The following is an 18,803-nucleotide window of genomic DNA, read 5'->3' as shown; positions in this document are numbered from 1 at the left end:
TTTGACCTTGTGTTCCTTCTCTTTCCTAAGGCTAGAGATGCAATACCGGACACTTACCAGAGCGACAGCCTTTGCTCAATCTCTTTCAGAAAGCCTCGATGAAACTCATAAATTGGGTCTATGTTAGAGAAAAGTAATGTCATCAGGCCCTCTGGCATAGCGTTCTCCTTGATGACTGCGCTGCGAAACCACTGCCAGAAAAATCATAAATGATGATAAATGTCTCTAAGAAATCAATCATTAGCATAAAAATTTCTGCTCCTGCAGTGATGGGGGAGGAGAAAGTGTGTGCACAGGGCAACAGCAGGAAGGAAGAAGAAATATCTGGGAAAGATGAAATTTTTTTCCTTGCCAAACGTTACAAATGTGAGGCTTATCATTGGTTCTGGGCACAAGCACATTTCTTAACGCAACGATGAGATGGTTGGTAACTGCTCTAAATCACCGTCAGTTACCAAGCGGCTGCCACAGCCGATGTTACACCACTGCTTTCACTTCAGTGCAGATACAACTGCTCTTTCATAAAACCTGGAGCCCTGTGCAAGTTATTCAGTGGCTGGAGACACCTTCACATGTCACATACTGCACTTTTGTATGGCTTTCTGTTCCCCACTTTCTGGCAGGGATGTGAATGTTATAAAAATCCTCTGAGGTGCTAGACGTTCCCCCATCTTTAGAAGAAGTTCTGGGAAGCCTGTAGGAGGAATTTGAGTGAGATGGTGCTCACTGAGCTTGCAGAGAATACCTCCACTGAAGACATATGGCATTAAGGGACTCAAAGTTCTCTTTGATGAAATTAAAACAATATCTTATAGAAACACAACAGTCACAGTGTTTAAACCTGGAGTAAATGAACAAAAAGCTCTTAAAGAAAAAGAGCTGGAAACTCAAGCTGTCCTCCAAACAACAACTCGCTCTTGACTACTCTGGCTGAAAGAAGGGGAAAGAAAAAGAAGCAATAAAAATAAGACAAAACTCCTCAAACTCCTACAGATGGACGGATCCTTTGTAATTGCCATCTGCTCTCACGATCTGAAGGCACAAAGATAAAAGCCTCCCAAGAACTACTGCAGAGATGATGACTGGATTATAAGCAGTGACTATCATTGAAGCTGAATGTAAAAAAAGTTTTAGGTTGTACCAGTCCACAATTTTCAGAGCAAAAGTTTGCTTCAGACATCAAAATGACATGTGATGTAGCTGTTGGAGCTACTGACAGAAGTCCAGAGAATGTATGTGCCCTCCCACACGAGGGCCTACGTAAGAAGGAAGGTAACAGCTACATGGATCATGGATTATGCTTTATCATAGGACTTCCTTCTTCTGCTTCCTGGAAGAAATTCCAAGTTTTTCTACATTAACAATTACAAATCTGCCAAGAAAAGGAAAAGCATTAAAGGAAGTTAAAAGCCCATACCACTGTAATCACTTCCAGGTCCTTTAAATACGTCCGTTCTGTAGCAAGAATCTCCTTTGCTATGAAGTATGCCTTGTCAGTTGGATAGCGCTGAAAGAATACACAGTAATTAGTAAGTAATAAAATATTAATGCTCTGCTTGAGCACAAGCTCAAACCTGACAATTTCCCCTTGCTGTATGCAAATGGAGCAGCTGATTACTAACAGGGCAACTCTGTATTCAGTACTGTATTCTCAAATACTGACTTTACTATAGAATACTATATTTCAAAATTATTTAAAAAATAATGTCAATTATATGTTGGTTATATAAACTTCCATTTCAAGATCAAGGGCATACCTTACAAAAATATGGAAATGGTTATTCCATGTTTTCTAGGTTTTAAATACTTCTCTAATTAAATGAAGTATAGAAGATTGACAATACAGCCCTTTTTCAAAACTATTCTATTTCCATTTACAGCTTTTTACTCAAATCCTTTGAGGACCATATTAATTAGTTAAAAACCCACAAAAATCAAACTACATCAGTTCCTGGCTGCATGGTTGCTCCAGGGCTGCTATTTAAAGAAAAGCAAAGACAGAATAAGGAAGCACAAAGGAATGAAATGGTGACGAGGTTTTCTGCAGCTGCAGTGAACCAACATCACGAGTTAAAAACACACATTATTAATAATCAGATAAGTAATATTAAAGAAATAATCACATTCCAAGCTAAGATGCTGCTTTGTCTCCTTAGTTCACTATGCCGTGCCGCAGCTTTGTGCTAAATTCTTGTCTGGTGAGAAACGACAGCAAACTCAAACGAGTTACATCAAAATTTAGCCTCTATCTCTGACCCACCTCAGGGTAATCCAGCTTTGAAAACTGTTTCTCCTTTTTCCCTGTATGTACCAACTTAATAAAAAATTCCCTTTTGAGAGATGCTTTGAGATGCCCTCCAGCACTGTCAGTACAGCTACTCAGTGCTTCTAAATCCGCTATCTCAGTATTGCTCATGGAAAAGAAGTCTTCCTGGTTGCTCAGTAATATATCTGTTGAGTCCATCTTGGCCAAACAGAATCCCTGGAGGCGTGTATCCCCAAATAATTAATTTTGAGAAACTGTCTAGCCTCTTTCCAGGTTTTTTTTATGCTCATTACTGTAGCCCCACACATCAGTCCCCTCCCTAGAGGAACCAGCGGACATACTTTGACATCCTTCCCACAGCAGGGTGGCTGGAACTACATGATCTTTAAAGGTCCCTTCAAAACCAAACCATTCTGTGATTCTATACTTTATTCACTCTATAGCCATGCTCTTAACTTTAACGTACCTGTCTCGGGTACATTGTGTCAGGGAAAATCCTACCTAATCTTGGCTCCAGGGTTTTTTTTATTTTTTTCTTGGGCTATTTACCCGACTGTAGCATCACACACCCTGAAAACGCTGTTGAACCTCAGTGGGCATCCTTCTCAACCAGCCTCCTCCCAAAGGGTAAGACATCATTTTTCTGCCCTCCCTGAAGACCAAGGTGACACAGCTCTTTCATCTCGCTTACCAGCTTCCTCTAGTAGCACTTGCATATCCTGAAACACCCTTTATAGACTGATGGAACAACACACGCTAGCTTGATTTTAACTTCAGGTGTCTCTTATGTGACATGAGAATTAGTGCTAACAGGTTATGTTTTTGTGTAATACAGTTTTGCGTACATCTCCTCCCAGGATAATACAGCACATAATGCCCTTAAGGCACTAAATTCTATAGATCCCAAGGCAAAGCAAAGCTGGGTTATGGAATCAACCACAGGCTGCAACAACAGGAGATCACAGGGAACCTCACCTCTGCAGCCATGGCGGAAATGACCCTGCTGCAAGCTCTGCACACGCGCGTCTCCATTGGCTTCACTCCTCTCCTCAGCACTGCCTCTCCATTCTGGGGACTCCCCAGCAGCCTCCCAGCTCACCTGGACCCACCACCACCTCACATCTGTTTAAGCAGTTGCTTAAATAGTTACCCTTAAGCAATGTATATTGCCTAGTATACTCGTGAGAACTCTGAAAGGACCCTGCCTGCTGCCAGTTCACATCTTGTGCTTCGATCCTCACTCGACTGCTTTTTTCTTCACTCTCAAAAACGCTTTTCTGGATTGTTTCTTCCTTAAAAACTTACAGAGCATGAAAGCGTGCAAACGCATGCCATACCCACCACCTCGCACTTTTCGTCGCCTGCACAAATTACCTTTTTCATCACCTTTGAGCACTTCTGCAGGTTTTTGCTTTGTTGTCCAGGTGACTGTGTGCTAGCCTTGAGGCACAGAAGATGCTTTTCATCTCCCAAGCATCCCCTCCTTCCCTCCTCCCTCCCCACTGCATCATCACTTTCTGTTTACTCTCTGAAGTTCCTGCTGATTTCCGGATTGCTCCCTGCTGAAATTTAGTGCCCTACATTTTCTTTGTTTCGGTTTTCCACCCAAGGGTTCAGTCCTAACTGAATCCTCTGTGCTAAATCCTGGCAGCAGCTGCTAGGCAGACCCTGTATCAGTACTGAAAAGCAGTATAGCTGGCACAGTACAAAAGGGGCCCTGACAAACACCTCCATTACTGGTCAGGCACTGCAAGAGCAAAGAAAATTATTTATGCCTGAAAAAAATAAACAGAGAACTCTCCTGAGGAGGCAGGCTGCTTCCAAAGTCCAAAATAATGTTCCTACAACCACAGCAGGCATCAAAGCAAATATCCCCACTTGGAAAAACTAGTATTTCCACTGTATTGTGTACACATATTCCCACCTGGAAAACTTCAAACACTCACTAAATTTAGAGTGGCATCTTTGCTCATGGTGAGACTTCCGCATGTTCCCTGAGCAGCTGAGAGTCAGGACTCTCCAGAGATCTACAGATCATCAACTGAGATGAAACAAGAGTGAGTAAGCATGCAGCTGCTGACACCAAGTACCACCAAAAGATGTGGTGAAGACGGCAAACAGCGTGGGCCTGTGACCTTCTCGCCTGAAGATCCTGACAGAGGTAAGACAACCAGAACATTGGATGGGCCAAGCAGGAGTAAAGAGCACACAAAGTGGTTTCTTCTTTGAGGCTGTACAGAAAACTATAGATCACATTGTGGCTACTGACTCCGCAAGGAACTGAATTTGGACGATGGAGCCTTCCTTTCATGATAATGGAAGGTCCTGGATCCTTCTTAAGTACCAAAGAGTCAACAAACCTGGCTGCTTGCTCACCCTCTGCAAGCAGGCAAGGTGAGGGGAGCAAAGTAGCTTGCAGAAAAATGGTCACTGAAGTCTGTTAGGTGGACTTCGCTATCTTACTGGGAGAAATGAAGTGTTCTGTGGAGCGCAGTTTGTCAGATAGCATATACCATGCCCCTACAAAGGCAAAGTCTAGTAATTACGTTACCCATATCTGAAAAGTAGTGAAAGAATGCATGTCCCAACGTATGTATATGCAAACACACACATTTCTTTCTTCTGAGTGCATCTAAATGCTTGGAGTCATTGCTTAAAAAAAGAGGAGCTGGCTGGACTAGAAGATTTCAAGAGGTCCTTTCCAACCTCAACGATTGTGTGGTTGCAGATTATTATTATTGCTAGCAACCACTGTGAAACCCTGGTACCGTGGTGCAGTGTGCATAAAAAAGAAAATGTGAATCACACGCTGACATCTGGCCATCTCTGTAATTTTGAAAAACCAGGGGCACGCGAAGCCACTGCTTACCAACGCACACAGTCAGATGTTGGTATGAAGCAGTACGTCAGCTTTGCCACACAGACCAGAGGAGGCTTGCTGCACAGAGTATGTAAGACTCTGGAGAAGCTCCTGGGAGACTCTGGTCAGAATTTCTGGGCTACCACCACTTATTTCACCTTTCAGAAAGGCTCTGCAGCATTCCAGTGTGCAAGAGGATACGGACACAGATGATACGCTGGGGCACAGAGGCCTTGCTCAGTGGTGCTGAAGCACAGAGTGAAGAGTTGAAGCTCATGTCTCAAGGACTGAAGGTGAGGTGTCCTCCAAAACAAGAACGTTTTGTAATTAGGATTACCTGAGAAAGCAAGGGTGAATCCTGAGCTCTACACGGGGGTGAGGAAAACTGCACATCACATTGGGGAGTTCCCAGTTAAAGCAACCGGTGCTTACCAGTGGAAAGAAAGGAAAGCAGCCTCAGCTAAGGATGAGTACCTGGACATAAGCACACCTTGAATACACAACGTTGTTCCTCCTTTGAGACTTGTTGCACCCACAGAAGTCAGGGGCATTTTTGCCCACCTCTTTTCAGAAAGCAAAGCCTCAAGCTTCCACAAGGCCAGGGCATCATCTACCTCTCACCAGAGTCAGCCACGGAGAGGGCAGCTCCAACGACACTGCCAGCTCTCTGCTGAACAACCCTGTGACTGACTGGGTGTAAGAGGATCCACTGTGATGCCTGCAGCCGAGAAAGCTGGAGTTGAGCTCAGGTTCTCTATGCCCAAGACAAACATCTCAGGACAGCTCTAAACATCCTGTTACGATTAGAAAGAATAGCTTGGAGGACCATCATATGGTGAGATGGACCAAGGAGGCCATGGTGAGACTGCATGGGAAGTAAGGAACCTAGGAAGAACATACCTTATATATTAACAAATGTTAGCTCTGGGCTATTCTCTATGCTGGTAAATAGAATTATTTTAGAATATATTTTTATGAGTGACACACAGCACTTTGCACAGACAGCACAGCCATCTGAGCTGACACAGGTTAAACGTGACAGCATTCAGCAAAGACAGGGCCAGGCTCACTGCCACCACGTGACACAGGTTTTTATTACTGAATGAGCAACCGATTTCCAGAACTGACAGCCACCTCCCCCACCAGCCTGTCAGCGTACTGCCCTGGTGAGAATCACCTTGAACAACTCACTGGCACCAGAGCATCCTTTCAATAGTCAGCAAAAAGACAAGGGGGTTTCACATTCTAATGTAGCAGTTACAGCCCAAAATGCGCCAAGTGCACTGCTGCTGTTTACATCAATACTGTTTCCCCCAAACAGCTCATTTCAGGAATCCATGACTCTTAGAATACCTCAAATTGAAAGAGACCCACAAGGATCATCGAGTTCAACTCCCTGCTGCTTGCAGAACTACCTAAACCCAAGCCATATGACTAAAAGCGTCATCCAGACACTCCTTGAACTCTTGACAGGCTTGGTGCTGTGACCGCCTCCCTGGGGAGCCTGCTCCAGTGACCTGCCGCTCCGTGAAGGACCCTCTCCTTTGTCCCACCTGAACTGATTTCCACTCTGGAGTACAAAAGGCAGACTCCAAGCACAGCTCCCTGCCACTGGGTCTCTCAGCAGCTGCTCCTGCTGAAACAGCGGGAGGTGGTCCCAGCAGCAGATGCCAATTAGACCCTTATTGCCAAGAGGGCAGCAGGAACTCCTGCCACAACAGCAAGATACACAGACACAACCAAATCTTCAGCACTGGAACTTTTAACACTAACCACCAAACACATCTGTTCTACCATGAAATATAATGCAATCAACATTTGGCAAGCACAGCTCCTGAAACCATTGCTTTTCTTGTGACATAAATTCCCAGTCGTGTCATTACCTTACGTTTCATTTCATCATCCTCTTCTATCCTAGCACCACCAGCATCACTAAGGACAGGACTCAGAAGAGACGGACCGTGGCCGGCTGCGTTCAAGTTCACCTGAAATGCTGGGTTCAAGCCCAGGGGACACTTCAGCATGATGGAAGAGAGCTGAGGATGGTCCACTCGGAGGCCTGGGTGGGAAGAAAATAAGACCATGGAGTGGAAAAGGAGAGAAAATGGTTTCAAAGATAGCGCATCTAAGATGATTACCCACTGTTACTGTAAACCACAACTGCAATCTCACATTATTAAAAAAAGGCAAAAGTGAAAAAATGCTTATACATCCAACGACAGTATCTCAAATTAATATCCAAAGTGCATGTCTCAAAACAAAGTTAGCATTCCCTGCAACCCAGCTGTTACGTGACACCTTTAAAATTGCATTTAAGGAAAAGGATAAATTGTTTAGTGTTCAGGAAAAAGTGCTCAAATCCCACTGTATTTTGTCAAGCAGGGTTCACAACACAGAATTATACTGCAGTAACAAGAATACAGCTTTTAATTTTTCCTTTTCAAAGTAACAATTACTTTTCACCCCAGGGAAAAGCTAAGACAAATGATTCTGCTACTCTCCACTCCAGAAGATAAAGCTCGTTAAAAATACATTCAGAAATCAGGGAATCTCCAAAATTGTACCAAAGGGAGTGAAAACCACATTGCCGTACAAAAAGGGAGCATGCAAGAGAGTCCATTCCTGGCTCTTCTAAGTATATGCATAGAATAACCTACCTATCTCAAAGGAAAACAGTTTTGTAGCACTGAGTATTAATGGGATGGACAAAATCCTCTTGCACTGCAAACCTGTCTGAAGCAGGAGTAACATGTACTGCTTTGCTTTAGATTACTGTCAATATTTTTTATATATATATTCTTACTTGTTGACCCTTTAGAGATTTCTGATACGTAAGGCGCCACTACAGTGAGTTTAAGCCTATGAACAGGAGCTGTTCCCCTCTCTTCTGCAGACTCCTTAGAAACTCCTTAGTGTGCAGCCACCCCCCGGTGTTCAGTGAAAACAACTGTTCAAAATCAGCTTTTGGGGACCAAACAAAGGCAACAGACACTCCAACTACTCACATGATGCCCTACCAAACCTCACTTTTTTTTTTTCCTGATCTTCCCTATGATAAACAGACGAGCTCTGTCAGAGCACCTGCACGGGTACCAAGCACTTCAGTATCTAGGGCTGCCAGGGCACTGCTCCGACACCCAGCCACGCTCCCAGCCCTCCCCAGCACGGCTCGGGTGTGCTACCAGCAGAGAGCAAGGGCTAAAGCGCCTGACCAAAGGCAAACAAAAAGCAACCGAAGCCGAAACTGCCAACTCATCAGTTCCCAGACCACTTAAAAATCATCCCAAAAGACTTAAAAAAAAAAAAAACCTAAAAAAATCAGCCCCTGTGGATATCCAGTATCCCTTAACACTGACACAGGGCACGCTTTCTGGAGGAGGAGGAGTTCGGGGCTTCTCGATTCCCTCCTGGCAGGAGCGCCTGCTCTGGCTGGGGAAGCAGAACCACAAGGCGCGGGTGACAATGGCGAGGCAGCCCAGGCTGTTCCACAGTGACAAATGCAGGAAGCTGAACAGTGCTGCACTGTCACCTGGAAGAGATTCGGACCATCGGGGCTGCGGAGTTAACTATTAATACACTAGTCGAGCACAGTCATTCTGGAGCATTTCTGTTTCTGGCTTAGCATTTTCTTCATTCCTGCTGCTTTTAACATTAGCACAGGAAAGCTACGTCAGGCATTTGTTTCACCTATACAGGGACAGGAGTTGATTTGAAGCCTGCTTTTACATGTCAGGGCTGCTGGAACAACAGCTTAAACAAATAAGCTACAAACTTACAGGGGTGAGGAGCTTCTTTAAATTCTTGGAATTTAACATGATGTAGCAACATGTTCCAGACTTTGTAACTTGAATCACTTCTGGACAGACTGAATGTTCAGATACAAGGAGAGCAAAAGGGATCTAACTTGCTACAAACTCCACCGCCTGCCTATTACAGTCCAGTTGTTCTAGTTTCATCACCTCCAAGAAGAGAAGCTGGCCATTAAATTAATTTCAAAGACTTGTACATTTGTACCTGACAGCAAGAGTCCTGCTGCCCAAAGCCAGAGCGATTTTATGAAAACAAGAGGCACATTCAGCTCCTTGAGAAGCCTGAAACAAGCAGCAGAACCCAAGACACGGAAGCGCAGGGCTTCCCTCTCCCCACGCCTGGCAGGGGGGAACCTCCAGACTCCCCGCTCCGGGGTCGGAGCACCCTTCCCCTGCACAGCTGTCGCGACAGGACACCCTGCAGCTGCAGTTTGTCTTGCCAGGATGAAAGCAGTAAAGAATTCAGGAAGGAGCCCTTACAGCAGCAACTTGTAATAGGTTGTCAACATAAATAGCAAATTCTGCAGAGGGACTTTCTGAGGTTAATGTGACTTCTGAAATTTGTCTTTTCTAGAAAGGACTATAAAATGACACGGAGCTGCTCAGGTTAGCTTTTTTGCTAACATTTAACTGTTTGATATAAACCCAATATGATGGCATATCTTGACAGATGACATTACAAGCATGTACTTAAATTTTCATTCTCATAATCCAACAGTATTTCTCCACTAGAGCAGCAAGGGCGGAGCTCCCAGTCAAGCAAGTAAGATGTATGACGATTCTCTATTCTCCTGGGGAAGGATGGTAAAGGAAGAATCCATGCAACAGCTGGAGCAGCTGTTGCTGCTTCCAACAGCTGTTCAGTGCAGAAAACTCCTAAACAGGTAGAAATATTGGTGCAAAGATCAAAATGCATGAATGATTTCTTCTGATGTGAAACCCTGGTGCGCTGAGGTCTTCCCTGCCCCGCAGGCAGCATCCTCTTCCAGGCATATTAAAAGGGACCATTCTTTGAGAGGGGCATTCCCATGTTTCAGCATTCTGCAGGAAGTGGAAATTTGTTCTCTATGTGTAAGTCACTACACAAACATTCTGAACTGGGAAGCCTTGCTGTAAGCAGGAGTCAGAGTTTCCATGCAGCAACGTGGGTACTCAACGATGTAAACCAGACATGACTGCACTCTGTACACAATAAATTCCTGCTTTACTATCACAAATGCACTTAACTCAATGCAACATCAAAAAATGTGTCAGTTCGGTGTAATATTCCACATAAAGATCTTTAAGAATACTAATACTACTCAGTTAATCACACTATGTAGTTATAACCATGCATCCTTAAGCAAACAAAACCACAGTTTCATAAAAAGACTGGCATACACATAACGGGGAAAAAATAAGTTTAACAGTAGAACATTGCAAAAGCACTATAGTTTGCACGAACACTGGACTTCAGTGAGGATGCTAGTCTTATCTTTCACAGCTACTGCATAATATTGTGAAACACTTTTATTATTTATTATGCTGCCTCTTCTTTTGTCCAGGTGCAAAAATGCAAAAGCCTCTATCTGATATATAAAACTATGACTTAATTCAAATGTTTGTCCACTCTGTTTTTTACTGAGTGTATTTTTACTTCAGTGTATTCAGATGTGAATGTTCGTACTCAAATTGAAAAAGACATCTGTTCAGAATACTACACAAAATCGGTCATGAGAAGTTCATTACGGAATTACAGAACAGCCTTTAAGCCAGCTGCTGTAACCATGACCTTACCTTGTATTTTCTTCAAGAGTACTTGAATCCCATCCCTCTCACTGACATTATCATGGTTAACATACAATTGTTTTCTTTTTTCCCCCCTCGATACACCTGTTTAGCACCCAATATCCAAAATCCATTCTTATTTGCCTTGCTAATAGAAATACAGCGGAGATCATCTCTAACCTGTTAGGCATTTCACAGGGAACACGTTTCTTTAACCCTTGCAAACTTCAGAGATGCGGGTAGCAAAGGAAAATTTCAGAAAACTATCACCTGAGGTCAATCAACAATGCCAGAAAAAGCAAGGAAGAAAACACACAGCAGCCAGGTTTTAAATCTGACTTGTCATTTACTGTATTAGCGTAAACTTTTTGCCCCACAGCAGGGGGAGGAGGAGGAGACATGCCAGACAGATGAAACCACCTTCCCGATCAAGCTTTGAGAGTAAAAAGAAACTGATACATGAAAAATTACAACTATTTTCTGCAAAAAGGAATAAAAATGAGTACAAGGAGAACCACCTACTAGATTACTTTTTTAATCATAACACTGATTTTTATGTGACTCTTCAGAGGCCTCTAAATTTCTGTTGTCTGAAACCACTCATGTGATACCTTCACTCTAATAAACTACTAGATGTCCATACATATATTAAGACCTTTGTGTGTGTGTGGTTATAAACCAAGGTAAATTGAACCATACTCATAAAACAGTTAAGGAAGAAGATACTTCATGCCTTTGAACTCTCACAAAAGGGAAGGGGGAGGGGGGACTTAAAATTGTGCATTTGAGTGTCAATTGCAGCTTTAATTTTAAAAGCTGTCTGGGAACTGACATGCTAAACCCAAACTCATTTTCCTGTGTGCCTTCAGACGCATGTCAGCTGACATTTCAGAAAAAAACACTGCCTTTCCCCCACCATCCCCTTGCCAGTACTGTATACCTTTAGAAGTGCAAAGCAAAATCCTGTTTCTTTTGCAAAAATTCTGGTCTGCAGGAAACATTCAGCTCCAGCAGGAACAGGTCCAGGTCCGAGGCAGAATATGGACTAAAAAAAAATAAATCACTGCGGCAATGGTGACGCTAACTGAAGAGATGAGAGTCTCATTTTCAGATCTGAAATATCAAATCTAGGACCTGTCACACATTACTAAGATCACTGGCTATCTCTTGTTTCAGAAAAAAAGAGAAGCTTACAGCTCTGTGGGCTTTCCTCTCAGATTAATATAATTTTTAAATGGTAAAAGCTCCCACTAAGGGGCTACAGCAGTTTATCAGAATACAGGTTTTGCTAATTATATTAATATGGACTTCATTTGCTTTACACTGAAACAACAGGTGTAATAAGATAATAAGCTTTTGGCATCACTTCTCAGTTATTTTTTTCAGAGGATATTTCCACTCTTCAATCTAAATTCAATCTCTACACAGAAAGCCAGATATTAAGTGCAAAGCTTCACAAAAATAAAACGCAAGTACTGGTTCTGTAAGCTTTATGCTTGAATGCTTAAAGCCATTCAAAGACAGACAACAAAAATAGTATCCTGATAACGATAATAAGCATTATTGGATGTACCAAAAGCTATGTGAGATTCAACCGTTAGCAATTTGACTCCTTATTAGAAGGGAGCGCCTCTTGCATTTCCTGGTTGATTCCCTTTAAAGAGCAACTTTATTATTATTACTACTACTTCCAACAGATGAGATTCTTCTCATTCTAAAGCCCTGCAGCAGCTGACCAAAAGATGACAGGAGCCTGCTCAGAGCCCCTTCCTGCACAGTGCCCTGCTGAACCCATCGCATGCATAGACCAAATTATTATTTCTAGAGTGAAAATGTTCTGCAGGCTAACGCACACCTGAAATCCTGATTATCCCTTATCTTCCTTGTTTCAAAATATCACAACTAAAACATTTTCTCCTGCCAATCTTCCATTTCAAATAATGACAGATAGTTAAGAGACAGAGAATCTCGGGGAAAAAAATACTTATCTAAGAACTTATCTAAGAGACTTCAAATTCAAAGATCTCTTATATCCTCAAATGAGTACAGATCACATTAAAGCATGTTTATAGCACTTAGCACACGCCCCAGTGAAGCCCTATGTACCTGTGCAGTTAACACCCACACGTGATACTGTAGGAGAGTCCTAAGCTTTGGTCCTGGTTTTAGTTACATCCAGGATCTGACACTGTCATCCTTCTTTTGCAGTCTTCCTTGCCTTATAAAGGCTATGCTATTTGCAGGCAAAAATAGTATGTATCTGTTGTTATAGACTGCAGATTGTAAACTTTTATACTGTCATGGCATTAACCAGAAATCTCTTTATGCTGCATTGACAGCTTTGATCTGTCTGTGCTCAAACTACGGCTTTACACAAACCACTCTTCAGCACTGTTGAAACGAATGGGCAGGGTGTTTCAATGTAAACCGCTTATTTATTTACATCAGGTACGTATTTTCCTGAAGTCTATATAAAATTGGTTTAACTTTGTAACAAAACCAATTAAAGTCAATCAAATTCAACCCCTGTAATAAAGAGATAAAACATGCTATGTTCTAAAATCTCTTGATATTCAAAAGTCAGTCAATACTGCCCAATAATTCCTCCTTACTGCAAAGCGAAGTTTTTTGGAGCGGGTGCTTTCATTGTTTTATAACTCAACAAACATAAGATGGAGAAAATTGTTTTAAAAAAGTCAATTCAAACTAGCCCAGAAACTTGTTGTTTACTTATGCAGGTACTACTGACTTTTTTTAAGCAAATGTTTACATGATTCAAAGGATTTACCCATTAATTTCTCACAGACTCCTGAAGGAGAACTTTCAACCTAGAAAACATGCAATTGCCTCCATACCCTGTATCTTCAACAAAGGACGGGCTTCTAACAAAAACAAATATACAGGAGCGAGTTCGAGGGACATACCCAATTTAAAAAAAAAAGTCTCCACAAGAAACGTAATTCCTAGCCCCATTTGCATGCCAAGCATAAGATACAAAAACCCCCACACCATCACATCCCAGTACTTGCCCCAGCTGTGCTCTACTTTCAACAAAAGGGTACAGGAAGAAATCTGCCTGGAGAAATCCAGTAATAAAACTCTAAGATGCCTTGGCTAGGAGAACAAATATTTATTCTATTTCAAACACAAGGGTAATGAAAAATAAAGCTAAAAAGCCCACGTTGTCATTTATATCAAAGTTTTCCTTATTTTATTGCATAAACAATTAAAATTATGAAAACAGTACAAATCTGTATGTTCATAACCGGCAATCTGAACAGAAACAAAGATATTAAAAATCCCAACATAAAATTTGATAAAACATTCACTGTATAAAAGATAAAGTTCAAGAGATCAATTAAGAAAATCCAGCCCTCTGTTTACTTAACATAATTTTTTCCTGAAAAAAAGTAGCACCTATTTAACTGGGGAGACACCCTAACCAAGGCACGCACACCCCTGTATGTATTGATAAATGGGCGTTTTGTGTTTCTTACCGCTCCGCAGGGCTGTTGCAAGGTGCACTCTCGGCTACCGTCTGAGCCTTGTGTGTTCAAGCAACAGCAGAATATTGTGACTTCACAAAATTTACAGCAACACCTTCCCACAACCCAGGTTCAACTAACCATGCTCCAAATTTGAAACCTGCAAAGCTACAGCTCACCTGGTGGACTAATCCTACAACAGCCCATGAGCAGATAATAAATTAAGTGGATTATATGATGTTTGGAACTGTGAAGTCTCCCCGTATTCATATAGAGAACGTATATGTATACCCATACATATACACACAGAATTTGTGACAAGTATGATGTAAGATTACTAAAAACTAAAGGAACATAATCAAAATTGTATCGTATGCTCATTCATTCAATCAATACCAGATAATTATGCCTTAGGGCTTTTTGTAAAATGACAATAATGGGAATGACTTACCGACAGGTTTGCACCAAAAAGCATAAAATTATAATGACTTTTATTAGTGTCTCCATTAAATCTTACCTTTATCAAGACCTACAACTAAACAAAAACTATCACCACCAACCCCCCCCCAAAAAAACCACCACCACCAAACCAAAACCAAGCCACCAACCAAAAAAAAAAAAAAATAAAACTCTTAAAATCACCTATGACCACAACACAAATATAAGGAGATTAATACTTGATATTATCCAGCAACTCTGATATTCACTGGAAATTAAAGTGAAAGTTGAGAGCAGATCAATATAGCGCCCTATTCCATCTTAAGACAAAATATGGTAAGTCTTGGGAAATATACAGCACATATTACTTTAATAATGAGTGAGTAATTTAAAATTACAGAGTCTATACTCAATAGATAACACAGGCTAGTAAAGTCTACCAAAGTTTAACTGGGTGGTGGATAGGTCAGAGAATATTCTATGACCCATGTTTTGTGCAAATTAAAACTTCCACTAACTGCAATACACAAAGATCAAAAATGTTCCATTGTAGTGCTTTACATTTAATAAATGTGTTTAAGCAAAAAAAAGTTTTAAGTATACACAGAGGACTACAGGTGCAGATTAAATTGCCCACTCAAGACACACATTTCTTAGTGTCTTTTAGTCGCACTGCAACATGCAAGTTAAGTACCACAAGAGAGCTAAAGCCATCAGCCTAACTCATTCTGAAAAGTGACTAATATTGACATGCTTTCTATGGCTGCATGTATTTGCTAAAATAAGAAAACAGAGAATCTGAAGGATGGAGAACAGCCCTAAGTCACCGAGGAGCAGGAACAATGGCTCTGGCACGCTCCCTTTGCTGAGCTGTCACTGCAACAGCTGATGGACGGACATACAGTCTGGCGCAGGAGAACAAGCCTGGAAACCCCAGTGGTTCTCCATACTGGAAAAACTCAGCACTAAAATGTGTTTGTCAACTAGAAATGTAAGTACCTATACATGCCTGCCCCCCCCCCAGTCTCCCTCAGATGGGGGGCAGAAAGCAAATGTGAAAGAACGTACCTGCAGAAATGAGAGTTTCGGGGGGAGGAGAGGACAATCACTCACTTGGCACAATTAAGTGAAGGCATGCACCTAGGCTTTCATCTGCTCCTAGCACAGCTCCTCCTCAAATGCTCTCTTCTCAAGGCGAGCATGCACAGGACACTCAACAAAGACCTTCTGATTTTTCCTATGTAACCTCCCCACTTGTTGATGCCATGCAACTCCCACAGCAGTTTTCACTGCTCGGGCTCTGCCAGGGTCCCAGCTCTCTCTATTAGGTGGCTGGCACCAACTCCACACCTGCCAGTGTACTACTTGCCTTCTTGAAAAGAAAACTTGTGTGCTCAGGAAAAAAAAAAAAACAGAAATCAGTACCAGGAACTAAGTTTTAATAATATCAACATGGCAAAAAGAAAACAAAGCAAACCACAAGAAGTAACACTGAAAGCTTAGCAGCATCGCTGCCACTTGGGACATTAACCACACTGCACGACGTTCACCAGTTCCCTTACACTAGCCAAAGACAAACAATACGGACAAAGAACAGAAAGTCCTTCCTTTTCTCACCTTCTGCTGCCACCTGAGAAGACAGCTGGAGAGAAAAGGATGCCTGGCATGGCTCCGCTGCACTAAAATAACTCACAACTGGTCATTGCAAAGCACTGAGCCACCCTGTTCCCTTGAAGGCAGGCTGTTCTCTCTCCATCTCTACTTGAAAGTGAATCTGAACTTATCCCTCTGGAAGAAATTAGGAAGAACCTTTTCCCACAGCTGTCTTGCTATAATAAAACCTCTACTTAGGAAGTAAATTTTCCTCTCTTTTGTGCCTATCCGGGAAACAAGTAAAACAACAGAGCTAAGCCTGCAACTATATCCTCAGAAGCTGTACAGCTTTGAAAATCAGAAAGGCCCAGGAAGAAACCACAACGGCTATATGCTATCAGTTAGCAACAGCAAGGGTCTAACTCGCAGGCAGCAGCACTGAATGCTCACACAGCCTGCAGGTACGCCTCGGTGTGCAGTCCAAGCACGGGATACTGGCTTGTGTTGACCAGCATCGCCTTTGCACAAACATCCCAAAAGCAGGTATAGAGAGCGGTCAGATGGCATGAAAGATCAGTGATGCTGGTGACATCTGGAACTAAAACCTTCATCTGAACAGCTCCAAACCCAGGTCAAAGCTCCCCTCACCCCATCCTCGCCTGTGGATCCAGGTTGTTCTAAGCTAAATGACCAAGATGCTAGCCACTCCCATTCCCTTAGAAAACAAAAGGGGCATTACATTAAGAACCTTACTACTTTTCCAAAAAAAAAAAAAAAAAATCCCTGAGATTTAAAATTGCCAATAAAAGATCTGCACAGTTGCAAAACACAAGAAAAACACCGAAGATACCCTTCCAAATTAACTGCAGTGCAAGCAAATATATTGGCAGGCCTTCTCTCAGGACTGCCAAGTTGTTTAATTGAAAATACAGGAAGCTTTTTCCTAAGATCTCTTGAAAACCTAGAGAATTTAATTGGATTTATTCCCATATTAAGCAGTTCTAACACATTTAGAGAGAATGCCTGCAACTGAGGCACAGAGCATGAAATGGAGGCAAACACAGTTATATGTAAACAGCTAAATCCTGATTCTTTTTTTTAAAAAAAAATCAAAGAAATTAACAGCCTTTCTCTAAATCTTTATCTACATTTTGTCCCTGACTACCACCTGTAAGAGACTTTGCAGACAGTTCCATCTTTTTTGTTTTTCTTTTTCAAGTTACATAATGTAGTTAGTTGTGGGAAGGAAATCGGACAAACCACCTAAAAACATACTTAAAGGCACCAGCTGGGGACACAACTGAAGACCTCCTCCAAGGGCCTATTTAGAAATGTCACATTACCCATCCATGACATCATCTCCACAGGTATGAATAAGGTCACACAATGAGCCAGAGCACACATTCAACAGAAGGGAAAAATAAAAACCAACCCCAAACAAAACTGCATAGCACTTGCAAACAAAAAAAGAGCAATCATACTGCTGCACGTTCCTATAGGTCCAAACTAACACTTTGTTATAAATGTGCTTTCATTTTCTGTGCCACTGACAAAGGCAACAGGTTTCTCATGGAACAACAGTGATTCCACTCAAACACAGTAACCACAACACAAAAGCAAGTGCTGGAAATAATCATACCTTGGCAAAAACTCAGCTGGAAGAAATGGGTGACTAAAGGAGGTTTCATCTCCTTGTGTTCTACCATACATTGAGAAGAAATCCCTGGAAGTTTTAGTTATCAGAACTTTAAGAAATAACAGTATTTTTTAAACGTTTGAATAAAGAATGAAGGTCTTTTAATGATGTAACAAGACCACATTTAAGAAAATTGATATAATAACATCAAGCATGAAGTTCTGCTTGTAACTGTAAGCTGCTTATTTTGGAGGCGTCAATTGTATTAGCACCCTCTCTGCAAAGGACTGAAAACCGGGCCACAGGGAACCCCAAAACCAAATGGTTGAAGGAGATGATGCCTTCCATCACAAGGTTTTGGTCAGGTATTAACACACCTCACATTCTTGCTTGCACGAAGTAGAATACTTAAAAAAAATGCTATTACGAGCTGAAGCTCAGAATCTGACCCCCTCAATCCATCAGACCGGCAGACAGGAAGGATGTTTCACAACTTTTACTGTTTCACCTCAATAAATGTTGCTAAATTATATGTGATCAGTTCAGTAACTGTCTTTTCAATTTACGCTTTCAAACTTACAGATCAAGCCTCACATCAATGTCACCTAAAAAAAAGATTTATAAAAGCCTATGGTATTCACTCCTCCTAACATCTCAATTTCTCAGAAAGACTACGGTATTTTTCTGAACATAGCCCATATTTTCAAGAAAAATTTAAAGCCATCACTGGGTTTACCACTACCTGTCTTCCACAGAAAAAGAACACTTTTATGAATTCATTTGTAAGCATTTTTATGCAGAGTGATTAAAGAAAAAGGTGAGACAAAATGTAATGGAGATTAAGTGCTTTTGTAGTCTATGCGTATCTCTGCAAACTGCTGTGAAGCAAAGGGTACTTGTTTGTTGCTGGACTGCTGAAAGCACTTTGAAGTTAGAAAATACAATGATT

General features: G+C 41.7%; 1 protein-coding gene across 11 annotated transcripts in view; it reads right to left on the bottom strand.

The window, feature by feature from the left end:
* Nucleotides 1-18,803, bottom strand: part of FARP2 (FERM, ARH/RhoGEF and pleckstrin domain protein 2) — an 81,259-nt gene that overhangs the window by 14,032 nt on the left and 48,424 nt on the right. For all 11 annotated transcript variants that reach the window (XR_008749434.1, XM_055817427.1, XM_055817426.1 and 8 more), the window contains exons 14-16: nucleotides 7,010-7,185; nucleotides 1,418-1,507; nucleotides 58-191 (exon numbers count right to left, since the gene is read on the bottom strand). Coding sequence is in view for 10 of the 11 variants with exons in the window: in XM_055817427.1 (XP_055673402.1) it covers nucleotides 58-191; nucleotides 1,418-1,507; nucleotides 7,010-7,185 (400 nt within the window). In the remaining variant the exon portion in view is untranslated. The remainder of the gene's footprint in view (nucleotides 1-57; nucleotides 192-1,417; nucleotides 1,508-7,009; nucleotides 7,186-18,803) is intronic.

Source organism: Falco peregrinus, chromosome 12 (assembly GCF_023634155.1).
Source record: "Falco peregrinus isolate bFalPer1 chromosome 12, bFalPer1.pri, whole genome shotgun sequence".
NCBI classification, from domain to species: Eukaryota; Metazoa; Chordata; class Aves; order Falconiformes; family Falconidae; genus Falco; species Falco peregrinus.
Note: the sequence above shows the minus strand (reverse complement) of the source record. Positions and strands in the feature narration are given on the sequence as shown.